This window comes from Chelonoidis abingdonii, chromosome 17 (assembly GCF_003597395.2).
Source record: "Chelonoidis abingdonii isolate Lonesome George chromosome 17, CheloAbing_2.0, whole genome shotgun sequence".
Taxonomy (NCBI): domain Eukaryota; kingdom Metazoa; phylum Chordata; order Testudines; family Testudinidae; genus Chelonoidis; species Chelonoidis abingdonii.
The window spans coordinates 30947856-30970660 of record NC_133785.1 but is presented as its reverse complement, the minus strand read 5'-3'; the positions used below and the strand labels follow the sequence as shown (position 1 = coordinate 30970660).

The window sequence follows — 22805 nt, the reverse complement described above, 5'->3', positions numbered from 1 at the left end:
CCCCCACCCTAGGATAAATAATTAAAGGAGATGATCAAGACCCAAAGTTTTCCAACTGAAAACTACTCACTTTCTCCTTAAAAAAATAAAAATAAAAATTCAGTGTTGCATTTAAGTAGAGACGAGAATGTTAATAAAAGAGTTAGTGTGTTGGGAACATTCACCACTTAAAATTGTGTGATTTAACCAGATCTTTTTCTTTCATAACCCTCTGGTTGATCCTGCAGCAGGTGGAATCAAAGGCTGTTCTGTTTTGTAAACCTATCAAGTGGAAGAAGCAGTTTACTGACAGAGTCCTTTAGGAGCTGTCGTTCTTTTGTATCCATCATGTACAGGAGCGGAGTTTCATTAATTGGTGCTAATGACAATGTGAGATCTGTCCTGAGCATGCCTGTTAAGAATATTGGAAAGACCGATCAAAGAAAATATGAACAGTGGACTTTAAGACAGGCTTGCTTTGCGCTTTGACATACTCTTCCTTCGATGAGCTGGTTTCTCTCTCCTCAGCACCTGACCCTCTACTATCAGTGGAAGCAATAGTAAAGTGCATTTTTTGTTGCCTGGTTAGTTCCTGCCCCCCCCCCCCCCCCCATCATAAATTATTTAGGAAAAGATATACACAAACTGCTACAAATGTCTCAACTCTGCAAACAATGCTAGAGTCTAGTGCAGTGGTTTTCAACCTGTGAGTCCGCACGCTATGTCTAACGGGTCTGTGAAAGGTTATCGTTACCATAGAACTGTGGTTTTCAATCTGTGGTCCACAAACTGCTTGGGGTCCACAGACTATGTCTAAGATTTCCAAAGGGGTCCACACCTCCATTCAAAAATGCTAGGGGTTTGCAAATGAAAAAAAAAGGTTGGAAGCCACTCGTCTAGGGCCATTAATATTGTGACTCTCCTGTTCCCATACAAATTACTCAGTCTGCAGAAGCCTGTGTTAAAAAAAAGACAGCACAACATTTGAGAGAGTTGACTTGGAGGAGACAAGTCTCAGTATGCAGCTGCGTCCTGTTTAAATCCATGATAACCGCAGATGCGTAGCGCCTCCTGCTGAAGAGAATTTAATGTGCTTTATAAGTTACATACGGGAATCATGTCACCTGGTTTGAGCCTAGAGATGAGTAAAATGTTTCACAGTGCAAAACAACACTGCACAACAACACTTCAGTGCTAACCGCGTGAGAAAACTCTCTCCACCACTGAGTGTACATGGGGTAAGCAAAATGCAGTTATCCAAACCGAAATCTGGCTAGAACACCAGGGCTAACCATTAACTTTGCAAAAGATGTCATGATTTTTTGAACCAGGAATACATCCCTCAGTATTAACATCTGATCACGCAAATAGCTCCTTGGAGTGACTTGTAGTGCCTTCTAGCACCATGCTAGGACGCTGGTTAAGCACCAACTTAGAAAGAGAAATACCCTCTACAACTTCCTGCAATCCCCTGGATAAAGGGCTGGTAGCCAAGTACTTGGCTTGACTTTGTTTAGTTTGTGGGATCAGAAAATAGCCAGTGGCAGTACTGGCTGCAGGTACCACTGCATAACAAGGCTACCAAGGTGATCCAGTTGGTAATGATATTGCTCATCAAGATGTTAGTGAACAAAGAGGTTAACTGATACCAGCTGATGCAGGAAGAATAACTTGTTCAAAACCCAAGCACCATTTAAAATGGTGAGACGAATCCATACCGAAGCTCTTGCTCCAACAGCAGGAGAGGGGGAATACGTTGTCAAATAATATTGCTGGAGAAGTATACATAAAACAGCGACAGCTCGATATGTTTAGAGGAAGGGAGGATTAAAGGATAAGTGACAAGCTGGGAGTTGAGGTGTTGAGGCAAAGTGGCCTTTTCCTGCTTATTAATTCTTACGTCTTCACAGATTTCATCAAATAAGTTGTGTTCAGGAAACTGCTCCTTGTTTATTACAGTGGAATCCTGTTAACTAGACTGCTCCAGAAGACAGTGTTTCAGCCCCCTGAAGTGAAACTCACAATTAACAGTCATCACAGTAGCAGTAATGCTGCTGAAGAGCCCATTCAGAGAGGCCCAGGAAGTGGGGAGGAAGCACTGCCAGAGTCACAGCTCAGAGCCTGGCCACTGGCACATGGCTCAGTGGGCCAGCAGCCAATATAGCTGTGAAAGTGGAAGGGACAAAACAACAGCTAGCGTAAGACAGCGGGAAAGCCAGTGATCCTCATCCTGCATGTATCCCCGGAGAGGAGGATTCAAAGCCGACAGAGGAGCCTAGTCAGAACAAGTGTGAGACAAACACCAGAAATGCCACGCATCACTAAATCATTAAGCAGGGTGATCATTCGCTTTAAACGCTGCCACTAAGAACTAGCACCGCTGGGCCTCTCTTGGTCCCCTGGAAAATGCCTATCATTATTATTTATTGTTTGTATTATTGTAGCGCCTGCGGCCCCAGTCAGAGACCTGGACCCCATCGTGCCAGGTGCTGAACAGAGAACAAAAAGACGGTCTGTGTGTACAAGTGACAACAGATGGATACAGGCAGATGGGCGACTACAACGAAACACTGAGACCATATTGTCTACGGTAGTCAAGACAGACACGGGGTGGGGGAAAAGCTGTAACAAGCAGAGTGAGCAATGTGATGGCAGCAAATGTCACGGGAGTCCACAGTTTTGGGGGTGGGTGGGGTTTACTTAGGAGGGGATCAGCTAAATGGAAGGGAAAGAGAAGTGAAGAGCGGGTGGGGGACAGGGTAGAGGAGAAGAGGGTAGGAGTAGAGTGAAGCTGAGGTGAAGAGATGAGGGAGGGTTGGAGCAGACTGTCCATCAGCACGGGGCAGAGAAAGCCTGAAATTCCAACAGCTTTGCCCGGAATGCCCAGAGGTGTGATATCCAGTAGTCCCTGCTTTGGCTGCTCCTGTTCCTGTGGGCTGCAGTTTATGCAGATTTCCCGGTTACGTCAAGCATAACGCACAGGGACTTCTTGAGCTGCTCATGCATCACTAACGGTCAACAGGCGAGCTCTAGAGCAGGAGGCATCACATGTTGTGAGAGCCTGGGCAGCTTCTCAAGAGGGGCCAACCTTCCCTTGCAAGTCCCTGCCACCACCCATTGCTGGGGCAACTACCACAACTGATTATATTTAAAAGTAATCATCCAAGGCTGTTCCTCTCATCCCTTTTCCTCTGTTCTCCTCAGTGCAACTCCTTCGCCTGCCCGCCCATTTGCTCTGCTTCAGCAGCAGGCCACATGGCCTTCCCCTTCTCTCTCCCACTCCCCTGTGCTCAGCAGCATGCCAGCAGGAAATCCATGCTTCTGTTCCCTCTGCACGCAGCAGTGCATTCTCCCCTCACAACACTGATCCACCTTGCTCCCCTTTCCTGCCTTATGCACTTGGTTCTGCACTTCTCCAGTCAGTGCAACTATTCCCTAGCTAAGCTCTACTCTTCTTCCCACCTTTGCAGAGGTTGCTCAGCTCCTGGGTTTCTCTTCAGTTGGAAGCTGTAGTGGTAGCCTCTTACTCAGATGGTAAGAACAGTTCCCAGAGAAGGCAACTATTCATCACCTCCTGACAACAGCAGCAACTCTTTTGCTTTTCTTTCCCTTCCTCCTTTTCGGGAATATTTATAGAAGATCTTTGATCTATTAATACTTAACTGATCTACTATCAGAACTGGCAATTAGTTTTACTAGGAATTTGTTCGTTGTCTATTTTGAGATCTTTTTGACTAGTCTGGGGTTATTTTACATCAGTGCACTGTTCGTTTAATTGTGTTCAGTGAAGCAGGATCTCTAGGTACAATAAGACATTACAGAAAAATACTTATGGCACTTACAGAGTGTCCACTTTTCTGAACTTTACTGTAACATACTTCAGAAAACATCAGATAGATCAGTCTGAACTAAAGACCAATTGACTCCAATTCTGTAAGCTCGCTCGACTGAGGCCTGGTCTACACTACAGAGTTAGGTTGACATAAGGCAGCTTATGTCGACGTAATTATGGCAGTATACACACTACAGCCTTGCTCCTGCTGATGTAAGTGCCCTACTACACCAACACAACTCCACCTCCATGAGAGGCGTGGGGCTTATGTTGGCGTAGTTAGGATTCAGTGTCTGTGGAGTCACTGCATTACTTACACTAGATGGTGGCTATCATTCTGGTCAATCTTATGGCTCCAGCATGGAGCCATGAGATTGACAAGAAACCAGGGCTGTCACCAGGATGGGTGGGGTGCTCCAGCTAGAGCCTGACTGCCCCCGGGGTCCCCATTGCCAGCCATGCTGCAGCTGCCCCACTCTTCGCTCGGAGCCCAGCTTCCCTCCAAGCCCCAGCTCCCCACTCAGCTGCTGCCTGTGCCCCTCAGCTCCCTGCTGCCCAGAGGCTCCCTGCTCGGACCCCCAGCTGCTGCCCTGAGTATCTCCACTCCCTGCACAGAGTCCAGGTGCTGCCTGGAGGCTCCTGGCTCCCCACTGTCTCTTCTTTAAAGCTACTGTGTTATCAAGAAATCTTAAAAATAATTTAAACAGCTTCTTTAGTTTGAAGTCTATTGTAAGTTAAATATTGAATTTTAAAACTGCTGAAACAAATTTCATAGAATCATAGACTATTAAGGTTGGAAGAGACCTTAGGAGATCATCTAATCCAACTCCCTGCTCAAAGCAGGACCAACCCCCAAATGGCCCCCTCCAGGATTGAATTCACAACCGTGGGTTTAGCAGGCCAATGCTCAAACCACTGAGCTATCTCTCCCCCTTAAAGATTACAGACAGATATGGGGTAACCAAGAGAGGATATGTTCCTAATTCAACTTAATGGAAGGAAATCCTTGCAATTTGTAACTAGATTTTGGAATAGCACAGGTGTTAAAGCTCATTTAGACAAACAGTAACTACTATATTTCATATTCTGAGACACTGAAACAATGCAAACTGCAAAATATCAAGTCATTAAGATGAGCATATAGTCTCTCTGCTTTTATTTCAGATCATCAAACTACATGCAAAGTTTAATACAACATATAAAGAAATACAAGTCTTTCAAAATAAAAAAAATTTAAATCAGATTTACTACTGAAAATATACAAGAGCAGTTCTGATAAAGATTAATCAAACATGCCCTTTCTTCATACTTTAACAAAAAAAAATGTATTTGAATTTTTAAAAATAAATATTTCAACGTATGTTCAGGATTAGATGTATAGTTTCTTGGAGGTAAATTTTCATCCAAACATAGTTTAAGAAAGCAGCTCTAGTAACATAATCTTAGAAAGCAATTATTGAAGCAAGTCATTTGATTTTAGAAAAATTTTGTTTAATTAATATAACTGCACAATTCATAAATACAGATGATGATGTAAAAAAAATTCAAAGGGAATTTTTATTTATAAATGTAATTAATTCCAATGGTTGCCTCTTAATATACTAAATATGTGAAAATCAGTGCAATCTGAACAATTTCCAAACAAACACACCAATTCAGTAATACTCAGTGGAGTATGTATTCATTTCTACTTCATAGCTCCCTTTAGTAAAAAGAACTAACTCAATAAATCTTTGGTACTATAATAAAACATACTGAAACCTCCAATAATTAATACAGACAAAAACACACTTGGAGTTAAACATTGTAAATATTCACATTCATGCTGTAAAATGTTAATCAACTTCATTTTTCTAAATTAAGAACAACCTCACTTAAGGTGCCACCATAGCTTGAAACTAAGTACAGTGGGGGTTGCACTGAAGCCAACAGGAGTTTTGCTACTGACCTTTATGGGTACAGATAGAGGCCAAATACGATCAAAACACAGTGACAGAAGGATCTATTTAGTAAAATGTGTTAGAATTGATTTGTGAAACTTTTTTTTAGTGAGTGCACCGAAAAACTTCATAAGAAAGCATACAAAACTATTTAAATATCATCTCCTCTAAAATACGAGGTGAAGGGTTTAATATTGAAAGATCTCTCCTTCTAGGCTGAATGTGTTGTTTTGAGATAGCTAAAATCAAACACTGGTTAACAACAACTCACAGAATTTAAGACAGTCCCTATACAAATGTGTTCTTTGTTTGCAAGATCTCATTCAGTGATTATTATTTATTTTTACAGTATGTGTGCTATTATCAGTGCAAGACCACATGACTTGATATTAGAATAATGCAGTGCAATTTCTCTCTCTCTCGGGACAAAGAGAGTGAGTAAATCTTAACATGATAGGAATGTTTCAAAACAAATATTGAAAACACATGTTTGACCAAGCCAGGATTCCTCTATGTACAGCAAATCTAGAAGAAGCAGCATATCATGTTTGTGCATATTTGCATTTTACTAAGTACAGTACAACTACTTCAAAAGAAAGGAAAGTCTACTAAATTTAATGAAACAGAAATACAAATACAGTCTGAATGAAAGAAAAAAGTGGCCAAAAATATATATTTTTTTCCAACAAGGAAACTAAACTGAGAATGTACAAAGCCAAAAAAGGAAGGAGCACCATGTTTAGTAATCAAGGCAATCATTTTCCTCATTTTGAGTAATAATGGCCCAATTTGAAAGCATTAGAAACAAACTGAAAATGACCAGCAGATGTGGTGCTTCTGCAAGGATTCTGCCCATCCATCTCCCTGCTTAGACCACTTCCCAAAGTCAGACTACAAAGTATGAGTTTTTTTACAGGGTGCAGTTAATGTCTTCTACGTCCACCTTCAAAAGCATGATGCTCTCTGTGAGCTAAGGGGGGAAAAAAGGAAAAACTCAACTTTTACATTGACTATACGAACAAGTACTAAGTAAAAAGATGCTAGGGGATGGAGATTTGGGGACTGAGGTATATTTTAATGGATAAAAAGTATTCCTACTGTTGCTTTTACTGTTAGTGAGAAATAGTCTGTTTCAAATAAGGCATTAAGCTTTTTGTTACAAATGCCTGTACACTTAAGGCATAATGCAAGATCTAACATGACTGTACTTACGGGCCTGACCCTGCAACTCTTACTCATATGGATGTGAGTTGCTATATCAGGTCCTAAGTAAATTTCAGTTTTTTTGTGCTGCAGCTTGATCCAAAACTCCCATTGACTTCTATGGGCTTTGGACAAGACCCCTGGAGGGATTCCCCAGTAAAGCACTATGAATTAGCAAAATAGCACCCCAACTTCAAAGGCAAGAATTTCACCCAGAGTCCTTACCTGGAAGAGCTTACAGTTTAAATTAAGATGAGAACAACAGAAGACAATAATAAGGGTGAGTGGCAAGGGAGGACAAGAGAAAAGACAACAACCATTTTTACCAGTGTGTTTATAGAGAGCTTAGCAGAATGCACCCCCCGCCAATCCTGACTGTAGTTGCTACAACAATACCAATAAATATATTACTTAACAATAACTCACAATCTTGAGGGTTATGTGGCTTTTTTTTATTAATTTCATTTGCAGACAAAAAAACCCTTGTAAATCTGACAAACCAATTTGTTAAAACTTAACTATGAAAGCCATCCTCACTATTTTGTACAGAGGGAAAAAAAGCTCCAATAACTAAAAAGTAAAAAATCCTCATGCAACAAGATACACTAAATTTCGGAATGCTAAAAATTCAGTCAGTCACTCACCAAGGTTATCCTATAGCATACATTTCATCTATGATGACTTTCGCTAACAAAAACTGGAAATCCGGCTATGAGAAAATAAACTGACAAGATACTTACGCTTATAAAACACTGCTTTAAAGGAGGTGTGTGGCAGAAGTTCATAGATCTTTTCTAAAACTGTTGCTTCACTTGCCAAAGATGCATTCACATTCCAAACTTGAACAACATCTTCACGGTCACGAACACTAACACTAACCCCTATTACTTCATCATCTGTATAGAGGAAGAAGCGTTGAAAAAACAATCAGTTTTTTGAAAAAGGGAGAAGAGTCTATACTGGCTAGTTATGCTACTGTGGGACATTTTTTACAAAAAAATCAAACATTAAATAAAAAAATGAAAAAGAGCAGCCTAGACTGACGGGAATACCGGTGTAGAAACCATATGTATGCTTACTTGCAGCAGTTATTGTAAATAGTATTTCAGAGTGAAATTGTGCAGTTCATAAACAATCTGTAGTTATGGCTTTAATTCTTTGTTGCAGTAATATAAGGAACTTATGCTGAGGGTCTGAAAAATGTGTCACCACGATGTGGGAAGCTTTATTTTTCAAAGTGTGATGGAGACTGAGACAGTAAAGTTTCCAGAATGTAAGCTTCAATAGGGCTGCCACACAGTTTTCTCAAGCAGCAGCAGATGAAATTAACAAGTCTATGGTCAGTTTCACACAGCTGCTACTAGTATTCAGACCTCTGTGCTCTAGTGCTGAATCACTGAGATTGCGACAGAATTCTGCACATAGAATTAGATGTAAACGGCATACATGCTTTTTCACTTCCTGATGTCAGCTTAACTAAGCATAAGACTGAACAGACACAGATTTAAAAAGTTTCTTACTGTGGAAGGATGTGGGTCACCTTTATTCTGTTTCCTATAATGCTGAAAGTTGTGCAAGCAGTCAGAGAAGTGTATTATCTGTGATACTAGCTCAACAAACCCTTGCTGGAAAAAATTCAAGACAACCACCAAGCCAAACACACCAAAAAGATACGCAATTACTACTTTTCTGCTCTACTGTACTGATCAGGCTGGAGAGAAATTCCCTGTTTGAAAGGTCTTTGCTGAACTGCATTATGGAGTTAAGAAACCAAGTTCTTTTTTACTGAATGATAAATCAGAAATGGAACTACTTCAAAATGTAATATTCAGAGCATTAAATAAATATATGTCTAACCAGATGTTTGTGTTTAGGACATATAAATGTAGTTACAAAGGTATCTTTTTATCATTCCTTGATCAAACAGAAAAGTTAGCTTAGTAACAATTTTTGAGCATTTATTTCCTAGTTCAATGGACTGACAAGTTAGCCAAGCATTTGCCTTCTCCAGTAACTATGGACAATTCCTGTAACTCAGCCTTATATTCTGAAACAGACACAGACCTCTACCAGCGTTTGATGGCTGGAATATGTAAAATGTGATTATATGTCTTAAGCAAGATTACACTCACAAGCCCTCTGCAGTCCATTCCCAAATAAAGCATGCAATCTCAAGTATATTTTTAGGGACTAGATTTAGTTTGAAAACATGGTAATTCAATTATTGCATCTGAACAATATCATTTATTGAGTGAATTTAGTGGTTCCACTTAACAGGCAACATATTTCAAGTACAAATTTTGTGCAAAATCAACACTAACAACTAGTTTGAATCAAGTGATATCAAATGAGAAAAAGGTGGTCCACTGATTAGGGTGCTAACCTAGCACTCAGGAGAGCCCAGGTCATTCCCAGCTCTGCCACAGAATTCCATTGTGATCCTGGGCAAATCATTTAACCTCTCTGTGCCTCCATTCCTTATCTGTTGAATGGGAAAACAGTACTTCCTTACCCCACAAAGGTGTTGCAAGGATAAATACGTTAAAGATTGTGTCCCTCCTCCTCTATGGAAGATGGGGTAAGTGGCGTGCAGGAGCAAGGGGAAGGGGGACACCCTGACATTAGCCCCTCTCTTCCTTCTCTCCCCCCAGCATAGCAAGCAGGAGTCTCGGGGAGCTCCAAGCAGAGGGCAGAAGCAGCACATGGCAATGGGGGGGATGAACAGCTGCAATTGCTAGCCTGCTGGGCAGCTGCTGCACAGGGAACTTAGGGGAGTGGGGAGCTGATAGGGGGCTGCTGGTCCACCCTCGTTCCAACCACCCACCAGCGAGCTCCAAGGGGCTGCTCCTCCTGCAAGCAGTGGACAAAGCAGGCGGCTACCAAACAACATTAGAAGGGAGCATTGCGCAACTTTAAATGAGCATGTTCCCTAATTGATCAGCAATGAAACAACAAAATGACGTTAACCAGGGCAACTTTAAGTGAGGAGTTACTGTATGCTGTGCCAAAAGTTTTAGGTGTTGGATGTTTTAATATTTTGAACAAGAACCTACTGCTTGGAACAGTGGCTTAAAATAAATCTAAAGAAATAAAAAGAAGCACTGTAAGAAAATGATCTCTTTACCTGGTGCAGAGCAATCTGTAAACTGTTCTCCAATAGTTGCCAGCAATAACTCTTTCCAAACTGCAGACTAACAAGAAAAAAAAATCAGTTATTATTCTAGGTTATTGATCTTTCAGTGTATGTGTTAGGTTTGCTTGTTCAGTCTTGAGGGCAGTTTCTGAGGCTGTGTGTTACAAGTGCATCTTATGTTATATTCTTTCTTACCACAGAGTTGGAGAAAAAATTTATAATACTTATAATAAGTAGCATAACATGACATTCTTCTATTAAATGTTTAAATATAAATTTACCTTCTGTAAATTTTTGTCTGGGATTCAACCTAAATATTCATTAATGTAAAGTACAAAAGTAGATTTCTCTCAAGTTTTTCTCCTGCTTATGCAAGATAAAAGACCATTAAACTACATTTATGAACACTTCTTTCTATAAAAAATAAGTAATATTCATTTTAAGAAAAGAACCAATCTGTACTAGAAAAACTGATGAATTTATATTTAAATCTCATGTCTTGATTTTCCTTCAACAAATTCAAATGCTAACTAGAGAATTATAATAATAATGAAAAAAAGTCTATCACACAGTTGTCTTTGGCTTATGTTAGACAGATGATACTGTTATTTCCTTTTTGACATTTGTTACTATCTAAGCCAAAAGAGCATTCAAAACTTGGAATCCTGTTGCTGATCATATGCAACTCTGAGCTAATAAATTCAATAATATGCTCCAAGGTGTGTGCTTACAGGGAAATAATATTATTTCTGGAGCATATGGCAACATCTATCTTTGTCTATACAGCCATAATTGACTTTTGCATATGCTGCTTTTAAACAAACCTCACTATTATTTCAATTTAGTTTGTGCTTTTCAGTACTATTAAAAATGGTAAGAAATTAAAACAAAATAAGTTTAAAACCACAAAGCACAAACACAATGAGCCAAGAAAAATTTCACTTTGTTTCTGAACATTCTTATCCACCTTTAAGGATGCAAAGAATTAGGATAAAACATTTCATTGGTTCATCATCAGCCAATACAAGGTCCTGTATCAATCTATAGTAGGGAAAGATAAATTGGAGGTCATGCAACAATATGCAGTCTGAAGATGTCAATCTGACAATCTTTGACATGATGTATTTTTTCTGTCAATGGAGCGATTCATACATGAATGTAGAGACTGATCCTGCAAACTCTCATTACCAGCACAGAGCATAAGCCACCAGGCATAAACACACTACTGTGAGTTGTCCTATGGTCTTGTGCGTAGGAAGCATTTCATCCAGTAAAAAATGTTTGCAGGATCTGGCTTATGAGAATAAAAAGCACATTAGTTGGTGTGTTGAAAAACTAATATTACTATGCAGTACCTTTTAGTACTTATGGCAGTGAAGAATATGACTGGCTAGAGATAGGCACAGTGTGATCCTCACTATTTCAGCCCTACGTCTAAAGCACTTATGTAGAGGAGTATTGCTATGCACGAGTAGTTCTTCTGGGGCTACTCACATGTGTCAGTTTTGCAGGACTAGGCAATCCTTGCTGCTCCAGCTATTACTATTAACTTTCAATCATAGTAACAATTGCTAAATTTTATCTTGCGTATCTGTAAGTGAATACATCAAGTCTTGTGATGGAAGTTAAAAATAACCAAATAGTATGTCTGCCAAATGGAGATGCTATATGAAACCTTTAACTATAGTTTTATTTAATTAATAAAATATTGTCAAATATTGTTATAAGCAAAAAATCAAGTATTGAATAATCTACACTAACAAATTTTCTCACCTTCTTAACATAAAAGGTGTTAAGACTTTATAATGGTGCACTGGCATCAATCAACACAGTTCAATAACCAAACTAAGAACTCCACAAAAGGAATTTTTATAAACAAAATTGTCATCATTTTATACATGGAGATTAAGCTGAAACCCTGACTAGTCAATTTCTATCTGGAAATGACATTACATACCGTACTTTCTTTAGGGACCTTCATTTTCCATATACCTCCTTTGGCATTGCTTTCCTCTTCCCTGGTTGTGGGGAATATGTCAAAGAAAACAAACCATTCAAATCCACATGTAGGTAAAGTTTACACACAGTGTACTTTTCATAGTATGATACAAATTGAAACTTATTTATGGGGTTAATTTTTCCAGGACAGTCCCATTTAAAATCTGAGCACTAATTCCAGGTAACAAGGCTTGTGCTAGGAATTCTGACACCAGAGAGAAATCATTCACTGTTCATGGGAAGCACACCTGTCGACATCCAATCCCTCTCCTACGTTATGTCTCTTAGGAAATGATTTTATTTTCCCTGGTCACAGGTCACCTTTGAAATGGCTGCAAATTCTTAGAAAGCACATGACCACAAAACATTTCATGGCTTATTGTGGTAACCTCATATTTTGGCATTTCATTTCTTCTCAGGTTCTTGCTAGTGAACACAGGAGCTTGTACATATTTCAGTTAAGTTTTGTGATCACTGGAAATTAATTGTCCTTCAAAAAAAAAAAATCAAGTGATCTGTGGTTAGGGCTGACAACACTTTTAAACCATGCTTCATAATGCTACAGTTATTAGTTACAGCCTTTTCCAATTCATTCTGTTGCAGCTAATTATAAACTTGAATTAGTGTTTTCAGTCACGGCTCCACAAAAGAAAAAGTCTAAGAACCAGTTTTTAAAAGGTAACCGCTAATATGTTCAATGTACAATGTCTGAACTGCTGAAAATTGTTTGCAGCCTCTAAAGACTCCCCAGCCAAAACAGGCTCCCATCAATGGGGGTGAGTGTTGGGGAAGGCTTGGGACATAAATCAAGGAAAGCACATTTTTAAACACCAATAAAATAGATTGGTATTTATAAAAGCATGCCCATAATTAGCCAAAAACCACACTTTAAACTCTAACTAATCTGAGAATCTCAACAAGAGCCTTGTTTCCTGTGCAATAATTTATTAATACTTACTAAGACAGTGACTTAGTGATGAGATCAACATTGCACATTCCTTCCCTTAAATACAGTACACTGAATTTCTTTGACAGAGGAGTTTTAAAATAGACCTGCATCATCTTCAGAGAAGGTCTTTGAAGTGCACCCCCCTCAAAATCACTGACCAAATCAAAACTAAAAATAGAGAAAAACAAAAACAGGAAGTTCTCTCGCTCATCCTTTGCCATTGTCAATGAAGAGCTCAAGACTGGTGTACCCATATCCCAGTGTCGACATTTACTTAAAACCAATTTAACCTTCACTGTTCAGCAGTAATATCTTTTAAAAGGAGTGCTTGTGCTTACTTGCTAGTCACTTGAACCTACAGTAGTTTTTCAAAATTCAGTGAAACATTTTATGGTCTATTGTTAATATGTAAAGAATTGTAATTCGATCATAAGCCAAACTAATAAGAAACCATGCAAATAAGTAGCAAGCCTAATCAAAAGGTTCCTAATCCATCTAACTAAAAAGTGCATGAACTATATAAATGGGAAGAGAAATTAAACTCGGTTTATAAAGAAAAAATTGATGGTTTATAGTTTTGAGTTTCCATTCTATGAACAATAAGCTATCAAATTGGAATGAGCTGAACGTACTGTTACAAAACTTGATAGTCAATCTTTTGTGATCTAAGCCTATAAGGATGTGTGTGTGTGTGTCTTTAGGTATGTGTATGTTTGTGCATATATGGAGCATACTTGGCACAGTGAATATTACCAACGAATATTAGTCACCTGCATTAATGTCCCCCTATTTTGTGTGGCGAGAAAAGAAAAATCAGTAAATTCAAAATAATTCAAATACAATTAATCAACATAAAATGTGTACTATACTGTTAGCTTTTTCTTAGAACACTTGACTCTAAACAGGATGTATGTTTAATTCAGGATTTCTTATAATTTACATGTATAATCATATATGAACAATTAATTTGTAGCCCATATTTCCACATGCTAATTTTCAATAAATTCTCAATTTAAGATCATTAGCTTTTAAGATGAACAAGATCTTTAGTGATATATGAAAGTCACTTTTGAATCCCACGTCAAGCTGATTAAAGGCAGTATGGAACAGACATGCAACTCTTTGCCCCCTCCTTCCACTCGTTATTTATTATTTCTACAATGACATAAGTGTCCTTAGGCCCAGGAGCTTACAGTGATAAGATACTTACCAAAGTGGCCGTCTTTCTCCTCGCATTAAATGGTAACTACATCTCAGAGGCAAATTTGTCACAGCAGGAATATTATTATAGACACTCCAGAAAATCTTTAAAGGAAAAAAAGGTTCTACTATCATTCATGTATGACAGTGAATTGTATACAGATTTACTTGTATACTTTGCATTGCTTACACGTCATAAAATTATCAAGATTCTTGCTCACAGAAAACTATAATTTACCCTTGTTATGTATTTAAGCTCTTTAAAGTTCAAGCTCTTGTCACAATTTCACTTTCAGTTTTTTGTTAAAGAGAACATAATTCAGAAATGGTAATATTTTAATTACAAGCCACTAAAACTAAGACAAGTTGTGTCCTATTAGGAAGCCACCGTTGCTTAGCAAATGCATGTTTCTCTGAGAGATAAAGGTGGAGAGAAGGGAAACAACTGGTCTGTAACAAAGTTCCCAAAGTGCAGAATACTCCACACTTGGTGTTCTCATATGTGAATTTGGAATAGAAGCAGCAGCTCTTAAATGTACTATTTTAACCGAGGCTATGTCTACACTACCGCGGTAAGTCGACCTACGCTACGCAACTCCAGCTACGTAGCTACGTGAACAACATAGCTGAAGTTGACGTACCTTAGGTCAAGTTACTGTGGGGTCTACACCGTGTGGGGGGGGGGGTCGATGGGAGAAAGTCTCCCATCGACTTACCTTACTCTTCTTGTCGGGGGTAGAATACAGGGTCGACTGGAACGCAATCTGCTATTGATCTGGCAGGTCTTCACTAGACCTGCTAAATCGATCAATGGTGGATCGATCGCAGAGCATCGATCCTGGCTGTAGTGTAGACCAGCCCCTAGTAGCATGCTGTATGTGCTGAAGAGACGTGTGCTGTATCACAGCCGCCAACTGACACCTTTTTACCCTAACAACAGAGCCTTTGATACTAAAGCATAATGAGTGTGAGAAAGAAAACAAGTATATTAAATATTATTATCTAAATCTGAGTTACATTGGAACATATATCCAAAGCATTTGAGTAAAACTTCCTTAACATGCTTTTTAAAAAGAGATAAACACTTGTTCTGTCTATCTGTTGAACTAGCTCAATACCATAGAACAGTAATCCTCTAACTTTTCTGTTTAGAGATTTAGATCACACTGCTCGTCATGGTATCGCGTATCACAAGATTACATTATAGCTCTTGTGAGCATCATGCCTAGTTGGTGATCCACTTATTTTGTCTGAGATCAGGCAGAAAGAGTACTGTCTATGACAAAATATGATATACCATAACAATGCAAGATTGGGGATTTCTGAACAGACCAAGTAGCAGGGGAACCATCAGACTCTACATCTCAGCTGCAGGTAAGAGAGGAAGCCACCATCGAGGGGATGGGGTGGGAAAAAAGAGCAAAGATAATCCCATTTAGCCCCCAGAAGTGATAGTGGGGGTTGGAGGAGAACAAAGAGATCCCTCCTTCCCAGAAGATAGGTAAAGGACAAGCAACAAAGATGTTAAGTCATTATGTTGCATCATAATCATGCATTAGTGCAACTTTACCAAAAAAACTTTGCAGCATTATAATATGATTTTGTGGCTTTCTGCAATTCCATCTGAGAGCTACTTTGTTATCCAGCTGTTAAAAGTTGAGTACCACTACATAAAGCCATGAGAACTGATAATAGAAAAGTCTGACAGAAAACAGAACTGGGTGAGTTTAGATTGGTGAAAGCAGGGCACAGAAGACAATCTAGTAGTAAGCAATAATCTGCTGAAATTGAAAGAATAAGGGACACCTTTGTGTCTACAAGGTTTTGGCTCACACCTATAATATTCTTGAACTTGTACAGGCTACTATGTTCTGTACCAACTACCTCTGATGAGATACAAATTCTAAAGAGTACAGAGAACGTCACTGAACATTTCTGTTGTTTTCCACAGGGAAGTCATATCAGATATATGATAGTACATCTGAGGTTAAACCTATCAATAGACAAGTTATAGGCCAAGCTGTTGGCCTCCAATAATTCATCCAGTGGAAACAGCTTTCTCAGGGGACCTGAAGGAATTCTCTAAAACTTCAAGAACCTGATGGGAGGAAACCAATGTAGCTCTTCAATACAGTAAGGTCCAGTTTAATTAACTGAGTCTGGATTAAGGGTGGAAAAGGCAATGATAAGTGATGCTATGTACATCATACTCTGGGTTTAAGCAGTGCTCTCTTCAGTTGTCAACGCGACAACCATTTCAGCCACTTTAGACAGGAGCGTAGTTATGCTGTTAAACTTAATCCCCTGGAGCTAAATCGCTATGGAAATCACCTGAATGATGTGCATATTCTCTTTCATAGGTAGGGCAACAGACACCTTCAACAGAAGTCTGCAAAGCACAACCACAAGCTATCCAACTGCAGCCTGTTCGCCAGAGCTCTGATCGGTGCCCTCATTTTCTGAAAATTTCTAAAGCTAATTGCCTCAGAGTGAACAGCAGAAAAGTGTGGCTGGGAAGAGACAACTGATACAAGGCATAAACTAAACAGTACAAATGTCAAAGAAGTCTTATTTCAAAACATAGCCACCAAGACAGTGTCCCTTTAAAGACAGTGTTTTAGCCTCATCTCCGAATTTCCAGGCTTTTGTCACACAGTCCTTGTAAAGCCTCCTTGACACTCACCAGGATGAGATGTGTGGGTCCCACCACACTAGGCCCAGATATTCTTAAGCTTCCCTTGGTCTGAGGAGGCTGCAGCACTCTCTCTCTCTCTCCTTGGTCTCTCTGGCATACTTCCCGGGCACAGACTCTCTGTCTTCTACCCCGTCACAGAAATTGACCCTTTTGGTCCAGCTGACCTAGGCCTGCAGGACCAGTGCTAACACTGCTCCCCCTCACCCTACTGGATGCCTCAGCACACGATCTTAGAAGCAAACAGACACACAGGCTTTGCCAAGGGTTCAAAAGCCAATCCCTCTTTAGGTAGCAGAAGAATACAGAGATTTAGACAAAACAATAAAATATCCCTCTCTCTGAACTCAGCTGTCGGTGCCCAGCCTCTCTTACCGCCTGTCAAAAAACGACTGATGAGAACCCTTTCTTTTATAACCTCCTGTCCCTTATGTCAGGTGACTCTCTCATCAGCCTTGTTATGTGATAAAGTCCCCACACTAGATGGCGCTTTGTTTCATTACTAGCCCTGGAGTTCAGACTCGAAAAAAAACCTCATTTGCCCTGAGCAGTAGCCACCTATTCACCCAAGACACTCCATTTGAATAGGCAATCATCAAAGTTTAGCAACCCTCCACTGTTAGTCTTGTGCCAAGTGCAAGAACTTCTCCTGACACCTTCTGTGGGTTTTAGCCCCATAAGGAGGTAAAAGACAGCAGAAAAGATAAACAAGATCCACATTCAAAAGGGAGTTTGCAGTCTGACACAGATACAGAGTCTTCAGTATCAACTAGAAGTCATAAGCTGTATATAGATCCCCCAAATTACCACAATAGTTTTAGCCTCATATCAGAATATCTTGGCTTTTTGTGAATTAAAGCCAGACTTTTAACATTATGTGAGACAAACCCAACAACAGATATTTCATGCCTACACCAGTACTAATATGGACCCACACTCCTAATAAGGTTGTTTCCATTCAGAATACAGAGTGCAGGTATTACCCACCGACTTTTTGCAAATACAAAGTCATATGACAAGTAAAGGGAAAACACGGAATGATATTATGCAGAACCTCTCATCTGCTGCAAGCGTTCCGGAAACAGACAAAGCCTGTTCACAAGAAGAAAAGTCACAAACAGGGTACTCAAAGGAAGACTTCTGTGTACTATATCTTCCGTTGCTCATATAATGATTTATTACATTGGAGAATAGCTGGAGTAAAGGAAGACAAATACTTAAAGTAAATCAAGTTTCATGATCCAATTTAGAGGCACGGCCTAAGGCTCTGAAATCTTCTAGAAAGACAGAGTATCTGGCAAAGCAAGTGTATTAGCCTGCAATTCACCCCTTGATGATCCGTCAAAACCACCCAGGAATCAAACACGTTATCAATAAAATTCTAGGGAAGCCTAAGGAATAGCATATACTATCAACTGATACTTAGATTTTGTACCTCAGAGAGATGAAAGCATGAGAATCACTCATCTGGCACATGGCTGTCAACAACTTGAGTGTTATTTCTTGTGTGTAGCAATTTCTGTCGTTCTATTTTAATCTTACCTGTACTGTCTGTACTGTATAGATCTTCTTGAGATTTGATGCACATTCAGCTGCTGTGGTACCTGGAAGTGACCTAAAAAACAGTTTATCTTAATAAAATACTTTATCTAAAAAATGATTACTTGATTGTCTTAGCAAACGACTGAAACATTTACAAACATATCAAAGTTATACAAATCAACTCCAATCACTATAAAAATGACTATAAAAAGTTTTAGAAGTAAAGGCTGAGCATTCTTAGGTTTAGTTTAATTTGAGAGTTGTCAGGATATTTTAAAAAAATATTTATGTTCTAATTAAAATGTGCATTAAATATTTAAAACAAAGATATGTCTGCTTGTTCTAAAAAGGCACCCACCCACTTTCATTATACAAGTGCACTGGTCTGTGATTATAGGATTGTTCACATTTGCTAGATTACTGGTGTGGATTTTGAGAAAGGGAAAAAGAGTAGCTAAGTGGGTTTCTATTTGTTTGTAATGAAAAGGAGTCCTCTGAAATAAGAAAAAATCCAGATCAAATTTTAAACCATGGGTACTGAGAGTATCACTTTAAAACAAATTTCAGGGTTAATGTTTTTAAAATTTCAATTTCATTTACATCTGATTTATCTTCGAATACATTAAAATATTTTAATGTCATACTTCAATGTTCTCTTACGGAGTTTTAGCTGTATTAACTATGCAGTTCAAAGTAATAATTATGATTTTTTTTAAAGAAATCACCTTTAATTTACATACACACCCCACTAGATGGCAACATACTACAAACTCTCACAACTAATATAGTACCTGAAATTTAAAAAAACCAAAACCAAAAACCACACCAGACTTAAAAAAAAAAAAAAAGCAGCTAATTTTATCAACTCTTAGCTGTAATTTCTCTTAGGGGAAACAGAAGCACTTTTAGTTAGATGTCACATTTTAAAAATGGCATTGATTACACAGAGATCAAGCAGGTAGATCCAGCATATAGGGCCACCTCTTTGGCTGCAAAGCCAGCAGTTAAAGTTGCAGAGAATTTACACAGGGTCTTGCAGCGCTACGCTTAATTATTCTGAAAATACGCTAACATTCCACCAAAACCCTGATACTTTTAAATTCTCCCCCCATTGTGCACAACCAAATGACGAAAGATAAAACAAACATACATAGAGAAAAGTGGAAAAGAAACAAATGATACAGGAAGTCTCCTTCCAAAAAACAGGCAGAGTTTACATTAACAAGACGCATACAGTACATATGCACCAATGCAAGTATAAGCCCTACAGGTCAGCTCTCTTCTGGTTTTTCTTCTTGTGATCTATGCAATGCAGTGCATTCAGTCTATGCCTACACTGAGCATTTCAGATAATTCTCCCACAATTGTCCTAATGCCTAATGCTGATACAGATCCAGCATCAACAACAGCTGGAGTGGCAGCACAGACCAGATGCTAGCATTTTCACCCCCAGAGTTGTCTAGCCCTTTATGACATGGAGGTGAAACACCTTATCCCTGTATATGTTGGTGTTTACCCCATTGCTATCACAGACACGGCTGCATTGTTGATAGCAGCTGCAGTAGTAAAGGTACTATCTTCATTTAGTGAAGCCACAGGGCAAGGTCCTCAGCTGATACAAGTCAGTATAGCCTCACTGAAGTAATGGAACTATGTTGATTTACACCAGATGAGGAGCTGAACTAACCCCTCTCAGCTTCTTCAAGCAACTTCTGTACTATTTTCATAGCCTTAAGGTTTTATAAGGTGAAATGCATGCAAATTCTGATGCAGAAGACTGCAAAAGCTTGAAACAAACAAGTAATCAGGAAAATAGGAGACAGTGAACAGAGTAGTCAATTGGCATGGTGTTGGAGACTGTGGGATCAATTACAATGGTGCAAATTCAGCACTAATGGTTTTTGCGTACATTAGCACCACAACAATGCACAGTGACCTAATGCAGGATACAAGAGTGGTGTATCTTGCAGGCTAAGCCTGAACAAGTAAATATTGTAGCTATTATTTCTGTGCAGCGCCACTCACAGAAGCAACAGCATAAAACACTCAAACAAATATCACTGAATGGCAGATGTGTAATTTCTGATATTACTACTCCCAGTGGAGCTGCACAAGTGCTGTGCAAAGCTGCAAACAACTGTGTGTGCGGATGACATGTTACAAGCATGACAGGTGCATGCAATGGCAAAATCCTCTATTGGACAGAAAGTAGAGAAGACAGCACATTACTCTGTCTGGGTGTTTGTCTGTCTTGCCTCTGAAATCCTGAAATGCTTGGTCTTGTCTTTGATCTGGACAACTCAAATTGGTTTCTCTCTTTAAACCAACGAGCGCTGTCAAAATTCTTATTTCTCTCTTCTTACTGGCAGTAATACATTTTACATTATTTGTGTCTTTAATCACCATTGGGCTAAAATGGTAACCTCATCTAAGTCATACTGAGAAAGCAATAAGGAGAAAAGAAAGATTATATTTTGTCTCTGTTTCTGGAATACACGCTGAAGATTCAGCTTTGTAGCTGTATCTTCAGCATGTTTTTTTAAGAACACACAAAATATAGCTTAGAACAATAACTTATTTTTTTCTTCAGTGCAGAGCAGACAACAACAACAACGTATGTTTAACCATTTCTCTGCTGATACAATGGCATAGACATTGCATTGTGCTGATGGACCCAATCATAAAACTGTTTAAATAAATGTTAGAACAGCTACACTGGTGTCACATTGTTTCTAAAGTAGTCACGGGTTCAGTACAATGTCTATTATTTTTAATGGGAGCGTTTTATACACTATGAAAATTTTACTGAAAGTGACATTCTGTCAGCAGATCTGCTAAATTAAAGAGAAATATTTGCCCTATGTCCCTTGAATGAATTATTACAGTGACAAATGAAGATGTTCTTCACACACACACACACACCCACCCACCCACCCCACAACTTACCTTTTGAGTATTGTAAGTCCAGGGAAACTGGTCTTAATTTAGCAAAAAAATCATTTTCATGACAGAAAGATTTTGCTAATATATGGAGAGTAGGCTGACAGTCAACATATTTGGCAATACACAGAAGTAGTCTCTGCGGCCAGAAGATTGCTTAATAAGGGTCGTAGTCCTTGCACAACTTTTACTGCATTCACGCAACTCTTTACTGATCAGTGTAAAATACTGTGGCTATCATTTGCAACAATGGTATTTTGTCTCTTCTCGCATCTTAGAGTCTCTAATATTTTGTGCTTCTTACACTGAACCTCCCTCAAAAGACAAGGGCGGATTGTTTTGTTTTTACACTTATCAGATAATGGTCTGAAAAATTAGTTCTGACATGCTTTCCTTTTGCCTGTTTCCTAACTTCATAGTCATACATGGACATAATTTTGCTTTACTATACATTGCATCATCATCCCCACGTACGTTCACTGATGTTGCCGTCGGAGTGTTGTGGTAAGACAAAAACCTATTCCCATGAAAGGTAAATAAACATTATGAAACAGTAAACTTCAAAAGGCAGCAGGATGTCAGCAGTGGATATTTATCACATTTTTATGCTGCTTCAATATCTCTTGGGGAATAAAGAACAGAGTACTCCACTTTGGGGCCATAAAATCATTCGTTTTGATAGCTACAAATCACATGTTGTCGAGAAACACTGGTAGAGTATAACAACCAACCACCACATTACTCATTTTAAGGTTTAGGTGGAAGACTATTCACTGCTTATTTTTAGCAGCTTGACTGACAAGTACTACAGGTGCTGTGTGGACAAGCTTGCATAGCATATTTCAGCATTACACCCAACACTAGCAAATGACATCAATCTTCTGTCATGAGCACTAACACAAATGAAAGAACAGAAAAATATCTAAGCTGCAAAGAAAAAATTAACATTTAAAGAAAAGCGCTCACCATAACTATATTAAAATGGCCCAGTGATCTTGGTTGAGTTGCTAACTCACTTTAAAATCATTTTCAAGGTCCTTACGAATACTCCTCTGTACTTCTACATTGTTTATTTGTGAAAAAATTGTTTTTCTACAAAAAAGCATTATTGGACTAGTGAGAAAGAAACTGTTGAAAGTCCTAAAATGCAACCAATGGTCAATTTGGAAATTTTAGCTTTGAACTACTTGCCACACTAAATGGAGTTACACATTTGTTTATGGGACAGAAAACAGTAGCCCAAGCCACAACTTGAGATGAAGAAAAAGTATCCAAAATACAGACAACAGCTAGAAGAATGGAGAAATGTCTAATCTTGCTGCAACAAGTGACATCATCGAGAGGCGTTGCTCCCAAATTTCGGCAGCGATGCCTCTCGCTGATGCTGCTTGCAATGA

General features: G+C 38.9%; 1 protein-coding gene across 1 annotated transcript in view; it reads right to left on the bottom strand.

The window, feature by feature from the left end:
- Positions 1-4950: 4950 nt before the first annotated feature.
- Positions 4951-22805, bottom strand: part of EIF4E3 (eukaryotic translation initiation factor 4E family member 3) — a 28613-nt gene continuing 10758 nt past the window's right edge. The window contains exons 2-7 of the mRNA XM_075073424.1: positions 18469-18541; positions 14245-14339; positions 12045-12105; positions 10079-10145; positions 7695-7850; positions 4951-6721 (exon numbers count right to left, since the gene is read on the bottom strand). Of these exons, the coding sequence (XP_074929525.1) occupies positions 6675-6721; positions 7695-7850; positions 10079-10145; positions 12045-12105; positions 14245-14339; positions 18469-18541 (499 nt within the window). The 3' untranslated portion in view covers positions 4951-6674. The remainder of the gene's footprint in view (positions 6722-7694; positions 7851-10078; positions 10146-12044; positions 12106-14244; positions 14340-18468; positions 18542-22805) is intronic.